The sequence below is a fragment of the Coregonus clupeaformis genome, chromosome 10, assembly GCF_020615455.1.
Source record: "Coregonus clupeaformis isolate EN_2021a chromosome 10, ASM2061545v1, whole genome shotgun sequence".
In the NCBI taxonomy this organism is placed as follows: Eukaryota; Metazoa; Chordata; class Actinopteri; order Salmoniformes; family Salmonidae; genus Coregonus; species Coregonus clupeaformis.
This window is the reverse complement of record NC_059201.1, coordinates 26,981,767-27,004,552: the sequence shown is the minus strand read 5'-3', so window position 1 is coordinate 27,004,552 and position 22,786 is coordinate 26,981,767. Positions and strand designations below refer to the sequence as shown.

Here is a 22,786-nt window from a genome sequence, read left to right as displayed (position 1 = left end):
GCTTCTTTCATGATTTCTCGCAGAGGAGCAGTTTTAATCGCATACTCCTCTATCCAGTCTGAGCTGAATCCAGTCATCCCTAAGAATGTCATCATCTGAGCAACTGTTTGAGGGAGTGGTGCCTTGCTGATTCCTTCCAGTTGTCCTCGTGCTATCGCCTTTGTTCCATGTGCAATTGTTCTTCCTAGATATTCAACTTGAGATTGGCAGTACTGAAGTTTCGTTTTTGACACCTTGTGTCCTCCTTCTGCCAGTCGCTTTAAAACCTTCATAGAATCAGCATGGCATTGTTCTAAGGAGGGAGCGCAGATCAACAGATCATCCACATACTGGATCAATGTTCCTTCAAGTATCATATCTTCTAGGTCTGTTCTTAACACCTGATTGAACACATGAGGCGAATGCTTAAATCCCTGTGGCGTCCGAGTATATGTGTATTGTTTACCTTTGTAGGTAAATGCAAACAAGTGTCTGCACTCTTCTGCCAGGGGCACACTAAAAAATGCTCCACATAGGTCAATCACTGTGAAGTACTTGGCTTCTGGGGGAACTGGTGAGTAGCGTATGAGGGTTTGGAACATCAGCAGGCCAATCTTGTACTATGTCATTTATGGCCCTTAAGTCATGTACCAGCCTCCACTTTTTCCTATCTGCTTTAAGGACTGGCAACAAAGGTGTATTACAACAACTTTGTGTTTGTATCAGTACTCCTGCTTTTATTAGTCCCTCAATTGTGGCGCTGATGCCCTCTTCTGCTTCAGGTTTCATATGGTATTGAGCCCTCCAAGGGGGCTTAACATCTGGCTTTTTTTTGACAAACACAGGACTTGCTGATTTTACCAATCCAATATCTGTATCATGTTGTGACCATACATCATGAGGTTTGTTTTTCTCCATTTCCTGTTTTTGCTGGTCCTCAAATTCTGTTGCTTCCCCTAGCTGTGTTACCTGTTGGGATGTAACTTCCACTTCCCTTGGGTCCCCAGTCATTATTGTAGTATGGTGTATCTTGATTAAGGCTTTATCTTTTGAGTGATAAATCAGTGGATTTTCTGTCTTGTTCCATTGAATTGTTTTTGCTTGCTTCATCATGGGGCCCAAATCCTTGGCCTCCATTCCCTTGTTCACCAGCAAGGTAATGTGTGGGGCAGCTTCAGAAACATTGTACCATTTTGCCACAAAGTCTGAGCCATCCATGTCCGTCACCTCCATTGCTGCTCCTTGTTTTCCTATGATTATGTACTGAGACATTATAGGTACTGATTTCCCATTTGCATTTAACAACCACAGTTGCTCTAAAAGATCATCACGATAGGGATCATATTGCATGGTGCAGTGATATTCTGACTTTCCTCTTTCTGCTTCTGGTATCTGAGCCTGAATAAACCTACCCCATTTCTTGACTACCCTATCTACTTCTGTCTCAATATCCCCTAACCAATAGACATTTGCTGTATCCTGTTTCATTACCATTTGTAAGTTTAACCCTGCCCTGTCTATGATTACCCCTTCGGAGGAACATCGAATTTGTATACCCATTTTGCATAGGGCATCTCTTCCCAATAGATTGACAGGGGTGTGTTCTGAAACAAGTATAGGGAGGGTTGCGGATCTGTCATCCGCTGTCAGGCGAACTGGAGCTGTCATCGGAATGAACTGTGTTTGTCCCGAGAATCCTACAGTTTTGGCATATTTGCCAGACATGGGGAGGTGAGAGGCATAATTTGGACTTACACAGTTGTAAGTGGCTCCAGTGTCAACCATCATGGGTGTGCCTCTGTTCTCTATTTGAACCTGCAGCATAGGTTCTCGATCAGCTCGTGTAGTTAGTACTGGAAACTGACCCTCCCCGGTAGGATTCTCTGGGCACCCCTAGTACCCCTGATTGGGCCCTGCCCATGGATTCACAGGACCTTGGATTTGTTGCTGATTTTGTTGCCAGCCGTCAGGTTGCTTTGGTTGCCAGCCGTCTGCTTGCTTCCAATTATTTTGGTTTTTGTTCCCCTGTTGTTGCCAGGGGTTTGTGGGGCAGTTTCGTCTGGTATGCCCTGGCTGCTGGCATCCCCAGCAAATTCCAGGTGGCCCTTGTGGGCCCCAATTTCCTCCTTTCTCATTATTTTGCTGACATTTTTGCTGTTTATTGTTATTATTCCATTGCCGGGGTTGTTGTGCATACACATTCACTACTGGTGCTGTGGGTTGTACTTGGGCCTGTGGCGCGGGAGGCAGATATGGCCCTCCTGGAGTGACTGCAGCCATCATTCCTGTTTCGTTCGCAGGTGCTGTTACTGGGGCCTGGATTTTCTTCTTCCCTCTGTTTGTCAGTTCTTCCAATTGGAGTTGAGTCAGTTTCCTCTGAATGTCTCTCCCCTGCTCCATAAGTCTCTGTTCATCCTTTCTGTGTTTTTCTACTGCATGTATCACATGGTCACAGAATTCTTTGTGTGTCTTTGAGGTTAGTCCCACCACATCCTCCAGCCTGCTTCTCACTGATTGGGGCATGGCCTCTATTATTGAGTTTCGGAATAGAGTTGTCATCAGTGGGTCCCCTTCTGGATCTCGTTCTGTTTCCAGTCTCCATCGTTTCATCTGTTCATGTAGATAGGCAGCTGGATTCTCAGTTTCTCCCAGTGTCCCCCCTTTCAGTGACTTGGGGTCAATTCTCGCCGGGTATTCCAGTCTTAGTGCTCGCCAGACTTCAGGGAGGTGTGAATCAAAGTCCATCCCATCTCCTTGTGGGTCACTCACTTCTCTCCTCAGGTCACTCTTCCCCAGTATATCCTCCATTTTTGCCTTTCCAACCACCCTTGCCAACCGTGCCTTCAGATCCCCCACAGCCAGCAGTTTCCCCATGGTTTGTTCCTCAAAAATCCTTATCCATTTTCCTGCCCCATCATGCAAATCTGGCAGACGGGCAACCAATCCTTCCAGGTCCTGTGATCCCCACGGAACACAGTGAGCCTGGGTATCTTTTATTAGAATTGGATATTGTCCCTTGTATTTTTCAGGTCTTCTCAATATTCTCCTATTCTGCAATCTTTCTTCCCTTACTCCTTGATTGCAATCTCCCCATATTTCAGCTGCTGCTCCTTCTTCCTCCTCTAGCTCTCTGCCTGTCCGCTGTCTTACCGCACTCTGCTCCCTCTCTATTTCTTCCTTTTCTCTCAATTTTCTCCTCATCCTGTCCATTTCTTTCTCAATTAGTTTGTTTGTTGCTTCAATATCTGCCATTTCTTCATCTGAGAGTTCTCCATCATCTCTCTTCGTCATTTTCATTCTTCCCAATGCTTCCCTCAGCTCTCCATAGCAGTCCAATCTGTTTTGCTTGATTTCTGCCCTTCGCTTGATTCCTTCTATTTTCTTTGAGTATTTTTCCATCCTTTGGGAGGATGTAAACAAAGGTCTTTCTTCTTCCATTTCTATTTCTCCTTTTATTGATACTACTCTGGACACCTGGGGATATTGTCCACCAACATATGGTGGAGGTCCCACAGACCAATCTGCTTTCTTTTTGTTTGTTTTCTCATCATCTTTTCTCAACATGTTTCTGGCTTCTCGCATGTTCTTTAGCAATCCTTCTCCTTCCATTTTGAACATGTTGAGTACTTATTTTTCTCTTTCTTTTTTGGTGCTTCTCTTCTTTCCTGTGTCTTTTGCTTTATGGTTCTTTATCAGTGTTTCCATTTCCTCACACACCGTGACATCAAATGTTCCTCATTCTGGCCATTTGGTGCCCATATTCCTGGTGCGTTTCTCCAATTTTTCAGATGTTTTTCGCTATTTCGCCCTTGCCTAAGGATTACCTAGCACTCAGTATTTCTATCGCCGTTTTATTCATATTTATGACCTATATATATTTTTTTACTTCCTTTTTAATCTATTTTAGTATTCATCCTATTTATTTATTTAATTCTCCTTCTTAATTCTTTTTATATTAGTATTCCCTTCTATCTATTTGTGCTTTTTGATTATTGTTTGGTCAGAACTTATTTATTATTCATGGCATTTGACAGTCTCTTTATGTAATAATAATATAATATCTCCTGATGTCCACTTTCCTTTTGTGTGGACACCTCATGAATATTTCCCTTGCTAGTGTTTTAGCTTTAAATCACTCAGCTATATTCTTTATGTAATAATAATATACTATCTCCTGATGTCCACTTTTCTTTTGTGTGGAACACCTCATAAATCTTTCCCTTGCTAGTTTTTTTCTTAGCTTTAAATCACTCAGCTATATTCTTTATGTAATAATAATATAATATCTCCTGATGTCCACTTTTCTTTTGTGTGGAACACCTCATGAATATTTCCCTTGCTTGTGTTTTAACTTTAAACCACTCAGCTATACAGTGGGGAAAAAAGTATTTAGTCAGCCACCAATTGTGCAAGTTCTCCCACTTAAAAAGATGAGAGAGGCCTGTAATTTTCATCATAGGTACACGTCAACTATGACAGACAAATTGAGAAAAAAAATCCGCTCTTTGGTCTTGGCCATAGTGGAGTTTGGAGTGTGACTGTTTGAGGTTGTGGACAGGTGTCTTTTATACTGATAACAAGTTCAAACAGGTGCCATTAATACAGGTAACGAGTGGAGGACAGAGGAGCCTCTTAAAGAAGAAGTTACAGGTCTGTGAGAGCCAGAAATCTTGCTTGTTTGTAGGTGACCAAATACTTATTTTCCACCATAATTTGCAAATAAATTCATAAAAAATCCTACAATGTGATTTTCTGGATTTTTTTTTCTCAATTTGTCTGTCATAGTTGACGTGTACCTGTGATGAAAATTACAGGCCTCTCTCATCTTTTTAAGTGGGAGAACTTGCACAATTGGTGGCTGACTAAATACTTTTTTCCCCCACTGTATGTGTGTTTCTACCCTATGAGCATCCACACACCATTCATTCTTTCTCTCCTCGTGTGAGACCGGGTGCGTCCTTCCTACCAGGTTACACTTAAGCAACGGTCCAGGAAAGGTGTGCCAACCTTTCTCCACCAATACAGAGATTTTCACACTTACTTGCACTCTCACTCTTTCACGCACTTGTCTAAGTTACCTGTAAACTTAACTCCTTCTTGATACACTTCCTCAACACAAGAAAAACAGTTTTATACAGGATTTCTATTTATATAGCCCCCTAGGTGATTCACTTTCTCGACACACCTTAACTGGACTTCTACCTATCCTACGCTTTCCTAAGCGACCTGTAAATTCTGCCCTTTTTCTCTGATTCACTTCCTCGACACAGAGAAAAAGCGGTATTATACAGGATTTCGCCTACCTAAGCAGTCCTCAAAACGATTCACTTCCCCGACACGTTTAGAGCGGTATCTGTAGGGCTTCTACTAATTTATTCTCTGATCGTTCAACCAGATGGACAGCCGCCCGTGCCGAAATGACCCAGACAAAGTGATCAGCAAGATGAATCAAATGAATCGACTGAATCGAACAGACGCATCAGATGAGCAGCCGAGTGACCCCGATGATTGAATGCACGAATTGAGCAATCGAATCAAACAGATTGATCAGACTGTCCAGATGAGCAACCTGAATGAGACAGATGAATCATCCAACTTGATCACAACCAATCAAATCACAATGGATTAAACAGAATGACCAGCAGGATGAACAAATGAATCAAATGATTTGAACAAACGGTTCAGACGAACAACCGAGTGACATCGACGAGTACAAAACGGTCGGTTTAGTCAAACAGATGCAATCATACTGACCAAATGATCAACTCAAACGAGACAGATAACCCACCCCACTCAACCACAATGACTGAACCACACCAACCCAAGCAGAGCATCCACCTACTCGGACTGAGCAGATCTACTTTTACTTTTACTTACTATTTTCTACTTATTGCAACCCTCGAGGCTTTTCATCATTTAACATGCATTTTAAAACCAAAAGCTCCCAGTCTCTAATTTTCTGGTTCCTAAATTTGGAGAGACCTACTTGGTATTCTGCAGCTGAGGCCGGGCCCCGGATTGAACCACACAAACTTTATACTATATAAGTAAGAACTTGGCTTACCTTTTTTTTAAGCGGCCGCTTTCGTTTGTATGGTCCGTCCGAGCCGTTTCACAACTGCAGATGTCCACCGTCTCTGGTCCCTGTTTTCAACTCCTGGCAACGCTCGCCATTTATGTGGTAGAAATATTTGACTCAAAAGTAGTCAACTCAAAAATATCTCTCAAGAAACTGGAGCTTGTGAATCCAAAAATTAGACCTTATTATTTGCGTAACAAAGCCGAGCTGCTCCATGGAACACCTGTCTCTCTTTGGCTTAGAGATCCCTTTTATACACACACAAATGCACAGTCATGCCGACATAGCATATACAGTTACTCCCCTTATGGCAAATTCCTAACTTATTTTAGTTCTGCGCCACCCTTATCTTTCAACGTCCAGCTGTCACACATGGTCCACTCCAAAAGGTCATGAATGCTTTTCTATATGAAACCTCTCATTCTATTGGTGGCATGGCTCAGGCACTTTCTTAAAAAATTATATACATACATTCATTAAAGCACAGTTACATACTGCATTGGCTATATTCCTTATTTAAGCATGCATCTGGATTATAAAATATCAAACATGTTTATTATATTTTACCTTTGGCATCTCCCTACATTTGCCTTAATGATACATAAAATATATGGAAAATATTGGAAAATATTGCGTTGAGAGACCTTTGTCCATAGATGCCACATATCAAGTTTCGGGCAACTCGGTCATTCGCTGCCAGAAGAACAGCGTTTATCACAAAATTCTAAATGGCGGATAATCCATCATGGTCGACCTTATGGGTCCCAAAGGCAAATTTGTTCCTTGTGAGGAGAGGGACCAATGTACCGAATTTCATGACTTTAGGTTAGGGCTGGTCGATATAGCTTAAAAAACATATCTTGATGTTTTCAAACTTATGGGCAATTCACAATATACTGTAAATCAAAAAGTGTTGTTGCACAATTAAAGGTCAATACACTGCATGTATTATACCTAGGCTTAATATAACCCTTCCACAACCATAACAGCCACTAATAATTGTATTATTTTAGCAAAACAGTTCAACCTGCTTTTTTGCAATGATCACTGATCTGGCTTTCAAGTCTATGAAAATGCATTTTTTGTTACAAATGTTACCAGAACCATGCACATCCACTAATAATGACCAACTTCTTGTAGCAGGTATTATAGAAAATTACCTCAGGTCTCATAAACCCCCGTGTAGCTCAGTTGGTAGCGCATGGCGCTTGCAACGCCAGGGTTGTGGGTTCGTTTCCCACGGGGGGCCAGTATGAACAAAAAAAATGTGTGCACTCACTAAACTGTAAGTCGCTCTGGATGAGAGCGTTTGCTAAATGATGTAAATGTAAAATAAACAATCTCAAGCATAAATGCTAGTGAGTAGACAGCTAAGCTTAAATGTTTAAAGTCAGCCAACTTGGATCTACAGTGCATTCGGAAAGTATTCAGTCCCCTTCACTTTTTCCACGTTACAGCCTTATTCTAAAATGGATTAAATAAAAACATTTTCCTCAATCTACACACAAATCCCATAATGAAAAAGTGAACAGGTTTTTAGAAATTTTTGCAGAATAAAAACAAACAAAAAACAATTACCTTATTTACATAAGTATTCAGACCCTTCGCTATGAGACTCGAAATAGAGCTCAGGTGCATCCTGTTTCCATTGATCATCCTTGTGAAGTTTCTACAACTTGATTTTAGTCCGCCTGTGGTAAATTCAATTGATTGGACATGATTTGGAAAGGCACACACCTGTCTATATAAGGTCCCACAGTTTACAGTGCATGTCAGAGCAAAAACCAAGCCATGAGGTCGAACAAATTGTCCGTAGAGCTCTGAGACAGGATTGTGTCGAGGCACAGATCTGGGGAAGGGTACCAACAAATGTCTACAGCATTGAAGGTCCCCAAGCACACAGTGGCCTTCATCATTCTTAAATGGGAGAAGTTTGGAACCACCAAGACTCTTCCTAGAGCTGGCCACCCGGCCAAACTGAGCAATCGGGGGAGAAGGGCCTTGGTCAGGAAGGTGACCAAGAACCCGATGGTCACTCTGACAGAGCTCCAGAGTTCCTCTGTGGAGATGGGAGAACCTTCCAGAAGGACCACCATCTCTGCAATCAGGCCTTCATGGTAGAGTGGCCAGATGAAAGCCACTCCTCAGTATAAGGCATGACAGTTCGCTTGGAGTTTCCCAAAAGGCACCAAAAGGACTCTCAGACCATGAGAAACAAGGTTCTCTGGTCTGATGAAACCAAGATTGAACTCTTTGGCCTGAATGCCAAGTGTCACGTCTGGAGGAAACCAGGCACCGCTCATCACCTGGCAAATACCATCCCTACGGTGAATCATGGTGGTGGCAGCATCATGCTGTGGGGATGTTTTTCAGCAGCAGGGACTGGGAGACCAGTCAGGATTGAGGGAAAGATGAACGGAGCAAAGTACAGAGAGATCCTTGATGAAAAGCTGCTCCAGAGCGCTCAGGACTTCAGACTGGGGCAAAGGTTCATCTTCCAAATGGACAACGACCCTAAGCACACAGCCAAGACAACGCAGGAGTGTCTAAGGGACAAGTCTCTGAATGTCCTTGAGTGGCCTAGCCAGAGCCCGGACTTGAACCCGATCGAACATCTCTGGAGAGACCTGAAAATACCAGTGCAGCGACGCTCCCCATCCAACCTGACAGAACTTGAGAGGATCTGCAGAGAAGAATGGGAGAAACTCCCCAAATACAGGTGTGCCCAGCTTATAGCATCATACCCAAGAAGACTCAAGGTTGTAATCGCTGCCAAAGGTGCTTCATATGTGATATTTCAGTTTATTTGTAATACATTTGCAAACATTTATAAAAACCTGTTTTTGCTTTGTCATTATGGGGTATTGTGTGTAGATTGATTCAGGAAAAAAACAATTTCATCCATTTTAGAATAAGGCTATAACGTAACAAAATGTGGAAAAAGTCAAGGGGTCTGAATACTTTCCAAATGCACTGTATTTGCTTGCTAACAAGTTAGAACAGTTGAACTGTTATGAATACACCCTCCTGTCAGTATCCAACTGTTTGAACAGTAGCCTGTTCACTTTGTTAAGATACTGAAATAAAATGGCCTACCTGGTTAAGAAGACGCTTATTTCTCAGAATGAGAACAAGTTGCCAATTCCTGGTATAAATGTTTATTTTTATGCTCATTGCAATTTAATAAAACACAGACTAGACAGCTGGCACTTGATAGTCTGGGGCTAAATTCACAGACTAGCGGCAAATAGACTTGAACAATGCGGAATCAGGAAATTAATGCTATTCAATGCAGATCCCACCTTCATTCCGCTTTCATCTACCTTTTTTGCCTCAGTGTGTGAATCTGGGCCGGCGATAGGCGGAATGCAATTCCCCAAAAATGAGAAGTGCAGGTACGGAGCTGTCCCCAAGTCAAGCACTGTTTAGAGAAATATAAAGCACAAGTGAAAATATCCAAAATAAATGATACATTGCCTATTATAAAAATTATTGCACTTCCTTCTCTGTTCCCAAATGCTATCAGGCAGCTTTCCACTCCACCAGGTAGGCTAACTGCTTGCCTTCATAAGGCATTTGAGTTTAATATTATAAACAAAAAACGATAACAAAGAACTTGATTGCATAGTAACTTTATTATAACTTAGATTACAGAGTCTACCCCAAACCTCAATGCAATGCACACGTAGGCCTACTTCCATTAACCAAGCTATCTGACATTAGACAAGACCATCCTAAATGTTAACAAGCAGCTGTCCATACTAGAACTCCACTAGGTAGCTGCGTGCCTTCATCAGGCGTTTGAGCTTACTCTGCAGTGCAGCCCTCTTGCTGCCGATGTCAAAGTCCTCCTTCAGCAGGTACTCGATGTTGTCCTTCTCCTGCAGCATCTGATGCATCTCTCTCTGCAGCTGGAAAGCAGACTCCTGCAACACCAGGTAACGGATCACCATGGGAATCTGATCAGCCAGACGCTGACTGGCAATCTGGCAAAGATAAAGAGACAGACAAGACAAAACACCTATTATTAAAATGACAGATATAGATGGATATAGTGATCTACCATCACTTTTGTCCCATTCAAGGTTTAGTCCCCTAACAATGGTTGGTTCACACACACTGAATTGTATAATGTTATAGCACATTTACATGCAATTATATAATCTAGCTTTCAGGGAATTGGTGAATAAAGAAATTAAAGAGTCAGCAGTTCCATTCAATCTCTGAGTTAGTGCCCTCTTATCCCTAGTCAGAAGAGCTAGTGGAAATACAGGTAGGTTCTTGTTTAGGGTGTTAGGCCAAGATGGTGATTTACACAGTACTTACCCAGTAATAGGACTTGAGGTGCAGCATCATCTCCTGTAGGGTGGCATGGTTGTCTGTGCTGAAGATAGTACTCCTTATCTCAGGTATGGGAAGGTGGTCGTCCTCTGGCTCCTCCCTCTTCCTCTCACTCAGGCTGTGGCTGTAGGTGCTGTCCTGTGTGTACACTATCAGCTCCATCTTGAACTGAGTCCTCAACATGGACTCAGCTGTAGACTCATTCTCCTGCTTAATGGCCTCAATCTTTGTCTGTAGTTCAAACAAACAACAATCATTCAACAGGAGATAAATGTAGTTGTGCATGTCAGCCATCTCATTCACATTCAGGTCAATGACCAACTGTGGGAATATCAGGAATAAATGGTGACATTAATATTGCATGGTCCTCTGTAGCTCAATTGGTAGAGCATGGCGGTTGTAACGCTAGGGTAGTGGGTTCGATCCCCGGGACCACCCATACGTAAAAATGTATGCACACATGACTGTAAGTCGCTTTTGATAAAAGTGTCTGCCAAATGGCATTAAAAAAATTATATACTGTATACCTTAGCTGATTTCAGAAGGTTAGGAAATCCAGTGAAGCTGCTCTGAGCCAGCAGTAAGAACACCTTCCTAACGGCATCTAGAGAAGGGAAGAAATACCATAGCATCACTGTGACACATATGACTCAACGACAGATTACATTCTTGGATGGAAAATATACATAAATCATCATGGCTTCATAGTTTGGCAAATAGGGCCACCATATTAAATAAAATCACTTAATGGGTTTCAGTATAGGTAAAAAATAACATTCTCATATATAGATTGTACCTGATATCTCCTTCAGCTTCTTGACTGCTGGTTCCTCCAGTTGTTTGATCTGGTCCTTCACCATCACCTCAAAGGTCTTGTAGTTGATGAACCCTGGGAGCTCCCTTCCACGGTACGTCTTCTCATAATCAGCCACTTCTTTCTCAATCTTCTTGTTAACTGCAATATAAAAAAAGAAGTCACTACATTACACTAAATAAGCAAGTGTGTGAGCCTTCCATGTGAAATTAAAATCAATCTCAATTCAAATAGCAATTCTTTGTTATCCAACTCACTGAAATTAGCCTTTTTTTTAAAGGGTGCATCGGTGCATGATAAAGGTGAACTCACAGTTTTCTCCAGAGCGATCCAGGTGTAACTTCCAATTCCTAAACTCTTTTCTGAGTGTGTAGAAGACGTTGAGACGAACTACGCTTTTCAGCTCCTCCCCAGCAGTCAGGTTGATGGCATCATGGGTGAACGCAGTCACTTTCTGAGACACAGAAAGATACGTTATTAGATACATGGGAGGGTAGATGTGTAAAGAGAAACAGCTACAGTGAGGGAAAAAAGTATTTGTTCCCCTGCTGATTTTGTACGTTTGCCCACTGACAAAGACATGATCAGTCTATCATTTTAATGGTAGGTTTATTTGAACAGTGAGAGACAGAATAACAACAAAGATATCCAGAAAAACGCATGTCAAAAATGTTATAAATTGATTTGCATTTTAATGAGGGAAATAAGTATTTGACCCCCTCTCAATCAGAAAGATTTCTGGCTCCCAGGTGTCTTATATACAGGTAACGAGCTGAGATTAGGAGCACACTCTTAAAGGGAGTGCTCCTAATCTCAGCTTGTTACCTGTATAAAAGACACCTGTCCACAGAAGTAATCAATCAATCAGATTCCAAACTCTCCACCATGGCCAAGACCAAAGAGCTCTCCAAGGATGTCAGGGACAAGATTGTAGACCTACACAAGGCTGGAATGGGCTACAAGACCATCGCCAAGCAGCTTGGTGAGAAGGTGACAACAGTTGGTGCGATTATTCGCAAATGGAAGAAACACAAAATAACTGTCAATCTCCCTCGGCCTGGGGCTCCATGCAAGATCTCACCTCGTGGAGTTGCAATGATCATGAGAACGGTGAGGAATCAGCCCAGAACTACACGGGAGGATCTTGTCAATGATCTCAAGGCAGCTGGGACCATAGTCACCAAGAAAACAATTGGTAACACACTACGCCGTGAAGGACTGAAATCCTGCAGCGCCCGCAAGGTCCCCCTGCTCAAGAAACCACATATACCACTGCGCCACTCAACTCCCGATGTATGCACTCACTGTAAGTCGCTCTGGATAAGAGCATCTGCTAAATGACGTAAAATGTAAAAAAATTACATGCCCGTCTGAAGTTTGCCAATGACCATCTGAATGATTCAGAGGAGAACTGGGTGAAAGTGTTGTGGTCAGATTAGACCAAAATGGAGCTCTTTGGCATCATCTCAACTCGCCGTGTTTGGAGGAGGAGAAATGCTGCCTATGACCCCAAGAACACCATCCCCACCGTCAAACATGGAGGTGGAAACATTATGCTTTGGGGGTTTTTTTCTGCTAAGGGGACAGGACAACTTCACCGCATCAAAGGGACGATGGACGGGGCCATGTACCATCAAATCTTGGGTGAGAACCTCCTTCCCTCAGACAGGGCATTGAAAATGGGTAGTGGATGGGTATTCCAGCATGACAATGACCCAAAACACACGGCCAAGGCAACAAAGGAGTGGCTCAAGAAGAAGCACATTAAGGTCCTGGAGTGGCCTAGCCAGTCTCCAGACCTTAATCCCATAGAAAATCTTTGGAGGGAGCTGAAGGTTCGAGTTGCCAAACGTCAGGCTCGAAACCTTAATGACTTGGAGAAGATCTGCAAAGAGGAGTGGGACAAAATCCCTCCTGAGATGTGTGCAAACCTGGTGGCCAACTACAAGAAACGTCTGACCTCTGTGATTGCCAACAAGGATTTTGCCACCAAGTACTAATGTTTTGCAGAGGGGTCAAATACTTATTTCCCTCAATAAAATGCCAATCAATTTATAACATTTTTGACATGCGTTTTTCTGGATTATTTTGTTGTTATTCTGTCTCTCACTGTTCAAATAAACCTACCATTAAAATTATAGACGGATCATTTCTTTGTCAGTGGGCAAACTTACAAAATCAGCAGGGGATCAAATACTTTTTTTCCTCACTGTATGGATAAGATTTAATCAACTTTCAAATGCTTTCCTGAATTGACAAGTTTTTGCTAACAAAGACTAACATGGCTGTTGTGAGTTTGGGTCAAGGCCAGAGCGGCGTGAAGGAGAGGGTAACTGAATCATCTGTGGGTTGCAGGCTGGGGGACTCACGTCGATCAGGAAGTACATCCTGTCTGCACAGTCCTCAGGTGGTCCAGTACCATATCTTTCCAGCTCGGCATGCGTCTCTGCCAGCTTTGCCTCAATCTGCTCTTCTAGACGAGGCAGGGATTTCTAAACGGCACAACGCAGAGTCATGGCTTATGGCAACAGTCACTCAGTAACAAATGTATAGGATTTTATGCAGTGAAATGTAATGGAAGAGGAATTTACCTCGATATGATGCACCAGTTCAAGAGTTAATTTTTCAGCCAGTTTAGGGATAGTGGCATAGCCCTCATCATAAAGTGTGCTGCAGAAAGGTTTGAAAAACACTTTTTTTTCACAACATGGCAAATAGTTTGGTTACCACACAGGTACACAATTCAATTAAAAACTAACACATTTTATGAGTGTTGAAAAATAGGCATTTGATCAAATTTGCTTCATGCTATCCAAGACAGCTTTTAAAATCTAAGGCAGACTTTAACCCAGAGGACCGACCTGAGATTAGCGTGCTCTGTGAAGAAAGCCTTTTCCCTCTCTGTGGCCTCGGTCAGTGAGACTCGCTCCATGATCTCCTTCTGGCCTCTGCACTTGACTATCATGTAGCCCTTAGTCAGGTGGATAACCTCATTATGAACTATGTCCACCACCGTCTCCTCTGTGCCTTTGTCTACCAGGTCAGGCTTGGTCAGGATGCCTGTCCAATGGGAAACACACATCAAGTCTAACTCATTAAAGTCAACACAAGTCAACATTGTCACGGTTTCGGCCGAGGCTGCTCCTTCTCCTTGTTCGGGCAGGCTTCGGCGGTCGTCGTCCCCGGAGTACTAGCTGCCACCGTTCGTTGTGTCTGTGTGTGTTTGGTTTGGTCTGATTTGTTACACCTGTTGCTCATTTCGTCTTGATTATGTTTCCTTTAAGTTCTCGTTGTTTCTGTCTTGTGGTTGTGTGTAGTTGTTCTATGTCAGCAGGTGTTGCCAGTCAGTTTGTGCTCTATGTTATTAGAGAGTCCGCACGTTGTGCGTTTGTTGTACTTTTACGCTGAGTGCGTTTATTTTTCCCTTGTTCAACCGGCTCTGTTTATAGCCGTTGTTTCTGTGGACTTTATTTCAGTGTTTTTGGACTTGCATCTGCATCCTGCAATTGATTCCACACCACACCTACGCCCGGCCTTGACAGAACTACACACCATCCATGGAATCAGCAGGAGCAGCAGCAGCGACCGAGTCATGGGAGGAGCGCGTCCGCGGACAGGATGACAGGATAGCCCAGATCACCAACGCATTACAAGGAGTAATGAATACCCTGCATCGCCTGGAGACCAGTTGGGCACCCACGCCTCCTCCCACAGTACCACCAACACCGGTCAGTCCCTTAGTCCACGCTCCGGAACCCAGTGGGATTCGGCTCTCGCTCCCGAGGGCGTATGATGGTACCGCTGCCGGGTGTCAAGGTTTCCTCCTACAAGTAGAACTCTACCTCGCCACCGTACACCCGGTGCCCTCGGGACACGAGAGCGTTTCCGCCTTCATCTCCTGTCTCACCGGCAAGGCGTTGGAGTGGGCCAACGCCGAATGGAGGAGAATAGACCCCGCGACGATCACCTATGCGGAGTTCTCCCGTCGCTTCAGGGCTGTATTCGACCATCCACCTGAGGGGAAGGCGGCGGGAGAACGTCTATTCTACCTCCGACAGGGAAGAGGAGCGCACAGGATTTTGCACTGGAGTTCCGGACTCTAGCGGCAGACGCAGGGTGGAATGAGCGGGCCCTCATAGACCACTTCCGCTGCAGCCTACGGGAGGACGTCCGTCGTGAGTTGGCCTGCAGGGACACCACCCTCACGTTTGACCAGTTAGTTGACATGGCCATTCGCCTCTGACACCCTATTGGCCACCCGCGGACGTCCTGAGTGGGGGGTCGTCCATTCCACCCTCCAGCACCTCCGAGCCTAGTCCTATGGAGCTCGGGGGTGCTGGCGCTAGAGAGGAGAGGAGAAGGAGCCCCAGGGGAACCAACCCCTGTACCTACTGTGGCCGTGGAGGACACACTGCGGCCAGGTGCTGGGGGGGTCTCCTAGGGGGAGAGACGGCAGGCCACGCTCTGGGGAGTCCCTCCAGGTGAGTAGGCGCCCCACTTACCCAGAGCTCTCTGTTGATCACCTAACCATACCTGTTTGCTTCCCACAGGTTGCACCTCATTCCCAGCATAAGGCGCTAGTAGATTCAGGCGCAGCTGGGAATTTTATAGATCGGCGATTTTGTGCTGAGTTAGGGATTCCCCTCCTTCCAGTCAGTAGTCCCTTCCCTGTACATGCTTTAGATAGCCGTCCGTTGGGATCGGGGTTGATTAGGGAGGTCACAGCTCCACTTAGGATGGGGACGCAGGAGGGTCATGAGGAGACTATTCAGCTATATATTATAGACTCTCCTGCGTATCCGGTGGTGCTGGGGCTTCCCTGGTTGATTACTCATAATCCCTCTATTTCGTGGCAACAGAGGGCTCTCAAGGAGTGGTCTGTCCAGTGTGTAGGGCGATGTCTGGGCGTTTCCGTAGGGGCGACCTCGGTGGAAAGTCCAAACCAACTACCGGCATTGCACATTCCCCCCGAGTATGATGATTTAGCAATTGTGTTTAGTAAAGCGAAGGCGACGCAATTGCCACCACATAGACAGGGGGATTGTGCGATAGACCTCCAGGTAGGAGCTGCGCTTCCGCGGAGCCATGTGTATCCTCTGTCTCAAGAGGAGAAGAGAGCTATGGAGACTTACATAGCCGAGTCTCTGAGACAGGGATACATACGGCCCTCCACTTCCCCTGCGTCCTCGAGTTTCTTTTTTTGTGAAGAAAAAGGATGGAGGTTTGCGCCCGTGTATTGATTACCGCAGTCTCAATCAGATTACTGTGAAATACAGTTATCCACTCCCTCTGATTGCGACTATGACGGAGTCTTTACACAGGGCGCGTTTCTTCACAAAATTGGATCTCAGGAGCGCATACAACTTGGTGCGTATTAGGGAGGGAGACGAATGGAAGACAGCATTTAGTACCACCTCGGGTCATTACGAGTATCTCGTCATGCCATACGGGTTAATGAATGCTCCTTCAGTCTTCCAATCCTTCGTTGATGAGATCTTCCGGGATATGCAGGGGCAGGGAGTGGTCGTGTACATTGGCGACATTCTAGTGTATTCTTCTACCCGAGCCGAGCATGTAGCCCTGGTGCGCCGAGTATTGAGGAGATTGTTGGAGCATGATCTGTATGTCAAGGCAGAGAAATTTCTGTTTTTCCAGGAGTCTGTCTCCTTTTTGGGTTATCAGTTATCTGCGTCAGGGGTTAAGATGGAGGTTGACCGTGTGTCGGCCGTGCGTAATTGGCAAACTCCAACTACTGTTAAAGAGGTGCAGCGGTTCTTGGGTTTTGCGAATTACTACAGGAGGTTTATCCGGGGTTTTGGACAGGTGGCAGCTCCCATAACGTCTCTACTAAAGGGAGGTCCGGTGCGCTTGCAGTGGTCTGCTGAGGCGGATAGGGCTTTTGGGAGACTGAAGGACCTGTTTACCTCGGCGCCGGTGTTGGCGCATCCGGATCCCGCACTCCCATTCCAGGTCGAGGTAGACGCGTCTGAAGCCGGTATAGGGGCCGTGCTCTCGCAACGATCTGGCACGCCCTGAAACTCCGCCCCTGTGCTTTTACTCTAAAAAGCTCAGTCCGGCGGAGCGAAATTATGACGTGGGGGACAGGGAGCTGCTAGCCGTGGTCCAGGCCCTAAAGGTGTGGAGGCATTGGCTAGAGGGGGCTCAACACCCTTTCCTCATTTTGACAGACCACCGAAACCTGGAGTACATCCGGGCAGCTAGGAGACTGAACCCTCGCCAGGCTAGGTGGAATATGTTTCTGGCCCGGTTCGTTTTTAAGATCACGTACATCCCTGGGTCCCAGAATGGTAAGGCAGATGCTCTGTCCCGGCGGTATGACACGGAGGAGAGGTCCGTTGAGCCCACGCCCATACTCCCGCCGTCTTGCCTGGTGGCACCGGTGGTGTTGCGTACCGATCCTAGCCCTCCACAGTGTCCTGTGGGTCGGACGTACGTGCCGTTCGAGGTTCGGGATCGACTTATATATTGGGCTCACACGTCACCCTCCTCTGGACATCCAGGGATTGGCCGGACGGTGCACTGCCTTAGCACTAAGTACTGGTGGCCAACGTTAGCCAGGGATGTGAGGGTTTATGTTTCCTCCTGTTCGGTATGTGCCCAGTGTAAGGCACCCAGACATTTGCCCAGGGGTAAGTTACAACCCCTGCCCGTTCCACAACGACCCTGGTCTCACCTCTCGGTGGATTTCGTTACTGATCTTCCCCTCTCCCAGGGAAATACCACCATCCTGGTCGTTGTGGATCGGTTCTCGAAGGCCTGTCGTCTCCTTCCCATGCCGGGTCTTCCCACTGCCCTACAGACCGCTGAGGCACTATTCACTCACGTCTTCCGGCATTACGGGTACCCGAGGATATAGTGTCTGATCGAGGCCCCCAGTTTACCTCTCGAGTCTGGAGAGCGTTCATGGAGCGCTTGGGGGTCTCGGTGAGCCTTACCTCGGGGTACCACCCGGAGAGCAATGGGCAGGTTGAACGAGTAAACCAGGATGTGGGTAGGTTTCTGAGGTCGTATTGCCAGGGCCGGCCGGAGGAGTGGGCGAGATATGTTCCCTGGGCCGAGATGGCACAGAACTCTCTCCGCCACTCCTCCACTAAACTAACCCCTTTCCAGTGTGTGTTAGGGTACCAGCCGGTTCTGGCACCTTGGCATGAGAGCCAGATCGAGGCCCCTGCGGTGGATGAGTGGGTGCGGCGCTCGGAGGAGACGTGGAACGCTGTTCACGTACATCTGCAGCGGGCCATCCGTCGACACAAGGCGAGCGCCGATCTCCACCGCAGTGAGGGACCGGTGTACGCACCGGGAGATCGAGTCTGGCTCTCGACCAGAAACCTGCCCCTCCGCCTGCCCTGCCGGAAGCTGGGTCGGCGGTTTGTGGGGCCTTTTAAAGTCCTGAGGAGGTTGAACAAGGTGTGTTACAGATTACAACTTCCTATTGAGTATAAGAATATTAACCCCTCGTTCCATGTGTCTCTCCTCAGGCCGGTGGTAGCTGGTCCACTCCAGGAGTGTGAGATAGCAGAGACTCCTCCGCCCCCGCTGGACATCGAGGGGGCTCCGGCGTACACAGTTCGGTCCATCCTGGATTCGAGACGCCGGATGGGGGGTCTCCAATATCTCGTGGAGTGGGAGGGGTACGGTCCGGAGGAGCGGTGCTGGGTGCCGAGGAGAGATATCTTAGACCCGTCTCTTCTGACTGAGTTCCATCGTGGTCATCCCATGCGCCCTGCTCCGCGTCCTCCTGGTCGTCCCCGAGGCCGGGGTCGGCGCACGGCTGGAGCCGCGCGTCAAGGGGGGGGTACTGTCACGGTTTCGGCCGAGGCTGCTCCTTCTCCTTGTTCGGGCAGGCTTCGGCGGTCGTCGTCCCCGGAGTACTAGCTGCCACCGTTCGTTGTGTCTGTGTGTGTTTGGTTTGGTCTGATTTGTTACACCTGTTGCTCATTTCGTCTTGATTATGTGTCCTTTAAGTTCTCGTTGTTTCTGTCTTGTGGTTGTGTGTAGTTGTTCTATGTCAGCAGGTGTTGCCAGTCAGTTTGTGCTCTATGTTATTAGAGAGTCCGCACGTTGTGCGTTTGTTGTACTTTTACGCTGAGTGCGTTTATTTTTCCCTTGTTCAACCGGCTCTGTTTATAGCCGTTGTTTCTGTGGACTTTATTAAAGTGTTTTTGGACTTGCATCTGCATCCTGCAATTGATTCCACACCACACCTACGCCCGGCCTTGACAAACATGGTTTATAACCACCATTACACAAGAGCTTGCTTCATAATAGTTGAGTAAATATTAAAGGGTGGATTACCTAATGTCCTTTCTCCTTCAGGGTCCACCTCTTGTGCCATCTTCAAAGCCTCTGTGGTTGCTATGTCAACGTTGCATGGCACAACCACCAAGCTAATTGTTTCTTGCTTTGTGATGAACTTCCGTATCAGTCTCTTAATCTGAAAATGTCAAATATTATTATACATAACATGTCGTGGGGGGACTTGGTTTCGGTTCTAAGACTGGGGTTAAAAATGCACAGTGTTTTCCCACTAACATTGAGGCTGGGGTGGAGTTGTGTACCTGTTCACCAATGTTCTCAGGTTGACCCTTGACAGCTACCCGGGCGATGCCTGGCAGGTCGATGAGTGTGAGGTCTGGGACGTCAGGGGAGCCAATCTCCAGGCTGATGAGGTCATCACTGATACCCACCCCCACGCCTGCCATTTCATCCTGGGCTGGAGGGGGGAACAAGAATACAGGTGCCTTAGAAATAGTTAACTGTACCAACAGTTAATGATATATTTTGAATGATTTTAGGTATAGATAAAAATAGTATGTTAGTGAAGAATAGTGACTCAGTTTAGACACTTGAGGTAATGAGAGTGGGTCAATGAGAGTGACCGCACCCACCTTTTCGAATTTTCTTCTCCACATCAGAGGGGTCCTCAATCTCCTCCTCATGGTCTTGGTAGCTGATTTTTCCATGCCATTCCTCTCCTTCTCTCTTCCTCTTCATCTTCAGCTCGAGAGGGCATCGTGTTACAATACCTGTCAGAGTTGACAGAGGAGGAGTTAGAGTGAAAGAGAATAAATGAAACCCAGAGAAAAACAGCCCATATACAAAAATGTCCAGTACGATAAAATGAAATTGTGCAATATTCCATCTCTCTGTACTTGTAGTTGATCCCCCAACGCATTTGACATCTTGTTTTAGAGAAAATTGGTAGACACATTTTGCTGAGTCATCAATCATTGACCACAATGCATTATGAAAATGTGTCTAAAGCATGTTAGAAAACAGATTGACTGACCTTCATGTCTTAAAGTAATGATGGACTGTCATTTCTCTTTGCTTATTTGAGCTGTTCTTGCCATAATATGGACTTGGTCGTCTACCAAATAGGGCTATCTTCTGTATACCACCCCTACCTTGTCACAACACAACTGATTGGCTCAAACGCATTAAGGAAAGAAATTCCACAAATTTACTTTTAACAAGGCACACCTGTTAATTGAAAAGTATTCCAGGAGACTACCTCATGAAGCTGGTTGAGAGAATGCCAAGATTGTGCAAAGCTGTCATCAAGGCAAAGGGTGGCTACTTTGAAGAATCTCAACTATAAAATATATATTTGTTTAACACTTTTTTGTTTACTACATGATTCCATATGTGTTATTTCATCGTTTTGATGTCTTCACTATTATTCTACAATGTAGAAAATAGTAAAAAATTAATAAAAACCCTGGAATGAATCGGTGTGAACTTCCCTTTAACATAACAAATTAGAGATAAAATGATAATGAAATCAATATAGGCTCACTTATTCAACCTCTCTGAGACTTTGATAGATGATAAATATTTGTCATTTCAGTTTCATGAATTATCACTCACCACTCCCCCTTGGCAAAGCCACCCCAGACAGCGCCTCCAGCACTGAGCTCTTTCCAGAACTCTGGTCCCCTATCACGGCGATGGCAGGCAGCGCAAGGTCCTTCTCCACACCAAGCGAGCGCAGGGAGTCGATAAGGTCTATACAGGGACGCACCTTCTCCTCATAATGTTGGTTCAGCGTGTTATTCATGGTGTATTATTATTTAGTGATGAAACTGAAATAAACAGCAAGATGTTCTGCTCTCTGATACCCACTGCGGATGTCCCTTTTCTCCGATACAGGAGATTGTACGTCTCAACACGTTTTATAATGGGTGAAACAACCGGTTCAGTGTGTTCAGTGTCATCCCTGGGAATCGAATCTTACGGTGGTTGTTTCCACTTTCATTTCTTCATTGTGAGTCATAGCGTCATTTCTAGGCTACAACACTAGATGGCCCTGTCTCACCAGAAAAGCTATAGACTACTTCAGGCTTTTTGCCTCTGCCTTGCTCATTGAAACTACAACATCAACATCCCCACTACTAAGTGCTTGTTTAGCCAGTACATCAACTGCCTCGTTCTCCTCCACCCCCACATGGGCTAGGACCAAAGTAAATCTTATCTGTATACCCATCTGTCTAATCCTGCCATGGGTTTGTAGCACCTCATAAAGCAGGTCTTGTCTGCTACGTGAGCTAAAGGACTGGAGACTCATTAACACTGCACATGAATCAGAGCAAATAACTACTCTGTCTGGTTTGACTTCCTCCACCCACTGCAAGGCCAACAGTATGGCCATCAGCTCTGCCGTATATACAGCCAGATGATCTGTAATACGTTTCCTGACTTCCACCCCACATTCCTGCACTACAAAATGCTGACCCAGTACGTCCTGTCCTTGGATCTTTTGAACAATCTGTGTAAATGGCCACAAAATCCTAATACACAGTATCCAGACGTCTCTTAAACAAATCAGATGGATCAACACTCTCCCTATCTTTCTGTAGTCTCTCCAACACTTCTAGATCAACTACTGGAGGCGGGAGTAGCCATGGTGGATTTACAGGAATAGCTACCGTTGGACTAAACTCCCTTCCATACAGTCCCATCTCCTTCGACTGGGTATTACCCAACCAAAGCTTGTGTTCTGTCTTCGCTCAGCATGCCTGTAAAATCCCTTTCGCAGGATGAGACAGCCCATGTCCTTGTAGGTTGACCCAATAATTAATTGCCAGCTGCTGTCTCCTAATATGCAATTGCATATCCCCCATCTCCACCTGTAATGCAGCCACTGGGGACGTCCGGAACGCTCCACTACATATTCTGAGTCCTTGCCCCTGTATGACATCTAGCCTTTCCAATGAGGTCCGGGCTTCCGAACCATACGCTATACTGTCATAGTCTATTACAGATTGGATCAATGCAACATACATGGTCCTCAATGAAGAACGCCCAGCCCCCCACTCCTTCCCCGTCAGACACCGCATCACATGTAGCACCTTCTTACACTTTCCCACCACTCTCTCAATGTGTTCTGCCCAGGTCAGTCTAGTATCAAAGTATACCCCAAGGAACCTGAAGGCCCCCCACCCTCTCCAAGTTTCTCCCATAACCTCAAGTATACCTCATCTCCCACCTGCCTCCTGGTAAAGAACACTGTTTGAGTTCTCTACAAAGAACCTGAATCCCCACATTAATGC

The 22,786-nt window shown here is 45.6% G+C and overlaps 1 protein-coding gene across 1 annotated transcript; it reads right to left on the bottom strand.

Moving 5' to 3' along the window:
• Positions 1 to 9,674: 9,674 nt before the first annotated feature.
• On the bottom strand, positions 9,675 to 21,424 carry LOC121574950 (interferon-induced GTP-binding protein Mx3-like). Its single transcript, XM_041887655.2, has 12 exons — positions 21,105 to 21,424; positions 20,123 to 20,260; positions 19,793 to 19,947; positions 19,530 to 19,668; positions 14,075 to 14,273; positions 13,805 to 13,883; positions 13,583 to 13,705; positions 11,526 to 11,667; positions 11,196 to 11,354; positions 10,927 to 11,003; positions 10,385 to 10,630; positions 9,675 to 10,044 (listed from the first exon to the last, which is right to left on the bottom strand). The coding sequence occupies exons 1-12, from the start codon at positions 21,292 to 21,294 to the stop codon at positions 9,820 to 9,822; spliced, it is 1,872 nt and encodes a 623-aa protein (XP_041743589.1). The 5' UTR covers positions 21,295 to 21,424; the 3' UTR covers positions 9,675 to 9,819.
• Positions 21,425 to 22,786: the final 1,362 nt, after the last annotated feature.

Coding starts and splice junctions, on each gene's coding strand:
- LOC121574950 (XM_041887655.2), bottom strand. CDS start 21,294: ATGAATAACACGCTGAACCAACATTATGAGGAGAAGGTGCGTCCCTGT. Junction 14,274..19,529: donor TGAAGGAGAAAGGACATTAG/GTAATCCACCCT, acceptor CCCATTGGACAG/GCATCCTGACCAAGCCTGAC. Junction 10,045..10,384: donor ACCTCAAGTCCTATTACTGG/GTAAGTACTGTG, acceptor TATCTTTGCCAG/ATTGCCAGTCAGCGTCTGGC.